A 6,178-nucleotide genomic window follows, 5' to 3' on the forward strand; every position below is an offset into this window, starting at 1 on the left:
ATGTCGGTGGCGGAAAGCAACAGAGAACACAAGTTCTCTTAACTCTTTTAAAGAGAGAACACGAGTTCTCTCTGCTTCGGAGATTGGATCTCGGCCAATGGGTTCATGGCATGATATAGAATTGGAGAATATTGAGTACAATCTGGTTTTAGAAACTGCTCTTGTCAATATGTAGTCAAAATGTGGAGAAGACGATATTGCTCGACACCTGTTTGATAAAATGTCTGCGAGGAATGTTGCATCATGGAATGCGATGATTTCCGGCTATGCACGGAATGGACAGCCAAATAATGGATTAATCCTTTTTGGCGCAATGAAAGATTGTGGCTTGATGCCTAATGAAATTACCATGTTATGGGTGGTTTCATGTTGCACCCAATTGAGGGATATTGAGATGGGTAACATGGTTTTGGATTATATATGCTGGCACAATATTGTACTGTGTAAGAATTTGTAGAATACAATAGTTGATGTGTACGCAAAATGTGAAGATATGGATTCAGCTAAGAGATTGTTTGATGAAATGAAAGAAAAAGATCACATTTGTGGACTTCCTTAATTGGGGGATATATTCGCTCTAGTAGATTCAATGAAGCTATACAGGTTTTCTAGCAAATGCAGTCAAGCAGTGCAAGGCCTGATGCAGTCACTTTGATCAATTTGCTTAAATTGTGTTCTGATCTGGCTATCTTGGATCTTGGAAGATGGGTGCATTTTTACATGGATAGAAACAAAATATCTGACCTATACTTGAACACTGCTCTGATACACATGTATTGTAAATGCGGAAATGTAGCAGATGCAATTGACGTTTTCAACAAGATGCCAACAATGAATGTCATGTCATGGACAGAAATTATACCAGGACTTGGATTGAATGGCTGCAACCAGCAAGCTCCCAATTTTTTTGCAGCGATGCAAAGGGAATCCATGGTTAGACCAGATGAAATCATGTTCATTACAGTCTTGTCCGCTTGTAGTTATGCAGGCTTGATTGAGGAAGGGTGTTACTACTTCCATATGATGACAGAAACTTATGGCATTGAGCCAACAGTTGAGCACTATGGTAGCATGATTGATCTTCCGGGACGAGCAGGATTAGTGCCTCCTTGTTGGGGACACTGTTAAGCTCATGTAAAATTCTTGGGCAGTTTAAGATAGCTGTGGAAGTTGTGAAATATATTCAAGAAACAGGAAGTGTTGTTGGTGCAACTTATGTGACTTGCTCTAATATATATGCTGATGCTATGTTATGGGAGGACGTTTGTAGAGTAAGAAAGGGTATGACAATTTCTGGGGTGGAGAAGATACCATGAGGTAGCTTAATTGGTTTGGATAGTGGTGTTCAAGAATTTCTTTGTGGGAGATGAGAGTTTTGTAGAAGTTATGGCACGTGGATACAGATGAAGACACGGAGACAAAACCATTCATTTGAAAATTCCAGCTTAGACAATTTCCATATGAAAAGGATATGGGGATTTCTCCCACTTGGCTTAAAGATGAAGTATAAGAGAGGATTTTGGAAACATTATTAAGAATGGTCATGGGTGAAAGGTGAGGTGTACAAGTGTCTGCACATGCATCTTGTTAGACATTTTGAAAGGTGTAATTATTTTAGCAGTTGCAGTGCCTATTATGCATACACTTTGCAAATGCTTTAACATGATCACAGACTTTTCAGTGCAGAAGAGAACTGATTTGGGCCTTGATTTCAGTGACCATTGAGGTAAGCGTCAATGAAGATCAGCGACAGTGGGATAAGTACTTTTGTATTCCATACTCGTACAATCGGTCCAGGTTCTAGTGGGCCCAAAAGTCAACCTTGGTATATTGGTTCAGCTTATTGTTTTTCTATCCTCTACTACGTAGCATCAACTTTCTATCCTGAAAATTGTGAAGATGATGTCCAGCTTCAGCGGAATTCTCGTAAGCAAGTCCAAGCTCAGGCAAGTGTTGTAAAGATCTCATTAATGTCATTTAGCACCTTGCTTCTTTTCTTCAACAGGACTTGTGTCGGATGCTCTTATTTGTTGTTGAGAAGGTGTAGGTTTCGGAGGCCAGAATGAGAGGTTTTAACATAATTTATTTGTGGTGGCTCTTCTAAGGCCTTTGTGGTTTCTTCATAACTTGTTAATTACACATTCAGAAAATTGCACAAGTGGTACCCCAACTGCATAATCAAATTATGTTCACTGTTCCATATTGCCAACTTAAATCCCTATTTAGCTATTTCATATGGACTTTGATTGACCATCTGATATGTGTATATACGCCCAATTTTCCTAACGTTTTCGTGCTTGTGGATTCAGATTCTAACAGACCAAGCTCTACAGAGAGGTTGGAGGACATTAGCTCTCTTCAAAAAGATTTCAGAATTAAATGTAAGAATCCAAAACAGGAGCACGCAGACGCCGATCCTTGATCTTCCTCATGGCACGTAAGCATGCCATTAATCTGAATTCTCCCAATGCACCTATCCTGCTTTAACACTTCATTTTGCAAATTGTAATAATTTCTGCCTTTCCTGCATCGTGTAGGGTTTCTCTGGACAGGGCTCTTAGAGATGGAGAAGATGAACTAACAATCTAACTGGATTACCATCTCAAGGTTTTAAACAGAGCACATATCATGAGCATAGTTCACTTATACTGCAAAGATGATTGGTAGAAATATCACTGTAGATTTCTCAATATATAGCCACGAGGATCTTAGTGTGAACAACCAAATCAAGGAGACAACTAGCCACGCTTAATAAGTTGAAGTTCTTATATTGAATTTTCTAGGCAATTGAAGAGAGAAAAAATTGACTCAAATAACTGTATTTAGTTCCTTAACTAGTCACCCCACTAGCCACTACCCTCTTTAGGACAGTTAACTCAACCACAATCTTTTTGATGTGGGACTTCCTCAATGGGGGCTCTTCGTGTTGCTGCCCAATGGAATTCGTCCGCCAAGTCTTGGATAGCCTTCTCAGAGGCATCCATTCTTGCTCCCAAGCCATCACTGATCCAAAGACTCGATTGATCTCCGCTTGGTTGATGAGGAACCAAACAATTCAGGTTGAGCATGAGTATTTCACAAGAGGGCACTTAGATTACTCCATGGGGCTAAAAAACGGCTGCCCACGAGATTTTCTGCTGTTACTCAATGTTTCCACAGAACTTATTGACTTGAAATAATACTTGGTTATTTGCTTCTTTTATTTTTCTTGAACAAGGGGGAGGAGCGGTAGGGCATGCAAGTGATGTTAGGATAAGAATGCGACGTAGTTGGGGTGATGTGTGTAAAACTTCATGCTTGTTTTGCTTAATTTCACTTCTGCTTCCAAAAGTTTTGGAATTTCATATTTCGTATTATCCACTGCAGGGAGGTGTACAACAACAGATATGGATTTGTCAATTATGGCATCAATCATCTTAAGTTGGCACCTGAACTTTTCAAAGATTTTCAAAATGACCAGAAATAATCATAATTATTTTCATATCAGTGCTTTCGGAGCTTTCAGACATTTTGGAAATAAACATACTCCTTTATAAAAAAATTTCAAGGCTAATGCTCCATATCGCTTTAAAAATTTCTCAACATGGTTATTAAAGTATTTTAACAGTTGCAAATTTGTTTCCTTGTGCCTAACAAACAAAGTCCAAATATTATAGCCATTAAAGTCTTCTTCCACCAAACTCTACTTGAATTCCGAATAGGAAATAATATTTCTCTTCCACAGACTCTAAAATTATTATTCTGAATTAAAATCCTAGAACATTGAAAATCCTGGGGGCATCAAGCGCCACCTTAAGAAATTGAAAATCATCATGTAGAAGAGGACCTAAAAACTAAGCATTAGAACAAAGTTGCCAGGGCTTAGACTGGAGGTATCCCTTTCTGCATTGAGGAAATAAAGTCTTGATGTGGATTAAAAACATGCATCTGAAACCTTGAGAAGAAGAAAAGTCTGTGATCGACCACTCAGAACCCAGCACCTTTTCAACCTTATCTGGACATGCTTGTGGTTATGGATTTTTTTTCAAAAGCCTTTAGTTTTGCATCAAATATTAGTTAGCTTCATCTACAATAATATACTCAGTCAAAGAATTGGCTCTCTCTGATTGATTTCAAAGTCTCTGGATTCTTTATAAAACAGTGCCAATATAGAGATTAATCTAACCATCATCAGCACATGCACAAGTCAATTGGGATTATATATATGGTCCCCTAAACATATTACAACATTGAAACCTTATGTCTCCTGAACTCCACTTGTGGTGAAATAAGAAGCTAATGCCTGTAGCTAGAATATTTTGATGTGATGGTTTGGTGGACGTGATGAAAAATTTAAAAAATAAGTTAAAAAACTAGCAAACCATGCCATAGAATGAAAATGCCTACATGAAACCATGTACTCATTCATAGTAGTAGCAAGATTTCTATATATTTTTTTAAGAATAAGCACATTGACAAGTCCACTGGATATTACAAAAGACATATCATGAAAGGGGTCTTTTTTGAGAGCAAGTTCCGTATGCTACTCCCGCGTACGCAACAAGCGTACATCAGATGTGGAACCTACTACCAATATGCTCATTCACTTTTATGCCCAATACATTACATATTCATATGCGTGAGATAGCAAATAGGTATAAAATATGAGATAATGTGCAAGATAACAAAAGATTTATGAGATAATGAGATAACAAAAAGATGTATGAGACAACAGCAAACATAAGTATGAGATAATATTTATGAGACAACACATGATTTATGAGATAATAATGTAACAGACAAATGTATGAGATAAAATAATAAGATAATAGATCAATGTATGAGATAATGTTAAACATAAATATGAGATAATGTTTATGAGATAATAAATTTATGGTCACAAAAGCCTTTTTAAGTTTCCAAGGATAATATAAGTCGACCGGAATCATCATAAATCATTTTCTTTTACAATAAAAAATCCAAGTGACGCTTGAGTTTGACAAATGATCAAACAACCAAATTTTGCAATTCTTAGTAGATTGAATTAATCTTTAATTTTATAATAGCCCTTGTGTCAATTAATACTAGCTGATGAAAGATCTTAATTTCTTCTTATTTTCCTCTCAATTGTGTATGACAATGGGTTGGATGACTCTCATAAGTTGGTTAAATAAATTTTCTTAGAAATATATATATATATATAATATATATATATATATATATATATATATATATATATATATATATAAAATGGTAACTCTAGTTTTTTTGAGTTACCTAACCATCTATTCTGTACCGTCTAATCCAACATTACGGACGACTAAGAAAAAAATAATGAGAAAAAGATGGTATTTTCGTTCTCTAATATTAGTTTACACCTTTTTATCATTGTTTTTCTCTCAACCATCCATATGCTTTAAATGAATGACCTTGGTTAAATAGTTGAGTGATTCTAAGGTCTTGTTTGACGCACGAGAATGAAGATTTTTTCAAGTATGGAGCAAGATTTTTTTGTGGAAAAAAATCAGACCTAGAGAGGTCTGACTTATTTTCTTTTTTTTTTTGGGGGGGGGGGTGTGGGAGTTTTTCTGAATTCATTGAAAAATGCATGGTAAAATTCCCTTTCTTTGATGCTGCAGGGAAAAACCATACAAACTTGAAAAAAAATCCACCTTGCAAAGTATTTTTCCTGTGCATCAAACGGGGCTTAAATGACTAGAGTCACCGTTCACTCATTATATGTATAAGAAAATAGTTAGATACTAGACTCTTATATACCAGATTGGATGAAAATTTTGCATATGAGTCATTGATTTTAACAAGATCAGATGTTTGAGAATAAATTGAAGAAAATAGAAACCAAGTTAATTGTACTTTCAAGCGGCCGAAATGCCGCTCACAAGAGGGAATAAATAAACTTCATTAGTCGAGATCTATGACTTTTTTTAAAAGGTATTGCTCGTTTTTGAAAATACAACTTTTTTTTTTAACTTAATCTCCACCATCTGGTCTCATTAAAATTAAGAGCTTTACAGAATCCCCGTTTAATTTGGTATATAAGAGAACCTCGACCAACAGAGCATATCCAAAAAATAATCACCCAAATCCAGCTCACATACTGATCTAGTTGATCGAATGAAGTACTCTGGTAGTCTGGTTGTTTAGATAGATCCATTGAATAAGAAACTAATTTATAATC

The 6,178-nt window shown here is 36.0% G+C and overlaps 1 protein-coding gene across 1 annotated transcript; it reads left to right on the forward strand.

The window, feature by feature from the left end:
* The first annotated feature begins 615 nt into the window (after positions 1–615).
* On the forward strand, positions 616–1,316 carry LOC126409258 (pentatricopeptide repeat-containing protein At3g29230-like). The gene is made up of 2 exons (XM_050075330.1): positions 616–1,101; positions 1,152–1,316. The coding sequence occupies exons 1-2, from the start codon at positions 616–618 to the stop codon at positions 1,314–1,316; spliced, it is 651 nt and encodes a 216-aa protein (XP_049931287.1).
* The last annotated feature ends 4,862 nt before the right edge of the window (positions 1,317–6,178 follow it).

The sequence above is a fragment of the Nymphaea colorata genome, unplaced genomic scaffold, assembly GCF_008831285.2.
Source record: "Nymphaea colorata isolate Beijing-Zhang1983 unplaced genomic scaffold, ASM883128v2 scaffold0001, whole genome shotgun sequence".
In the NCBI taxonomy this organism is placed as follows: domain Eukaryota; kingdom Viridiplantae; phylum Streptophyta; class Magnoliopsida; order Nymphaeales; family Nymphaeaceae; genus Nymphaea; species Nymphaea colorata.

Excerpts from the sequence above, each read along its gene's own strand:
- LOC126409258 (XM_050075330.1), top strand. The coding sequence starts at position 616 with ATGCAGTCAAGCAGTGCAAGGCCTGATGCAGTCACTTTGATCAATTTG. Across the intron at positions 1,102-1,151 it reads TTCCGGGACGAGCAGGATTA|TTTAAGATAGCTGTGGAAGT; the intron begins GTGCCTCCTTGT and ends ATTCTTGGGCAG.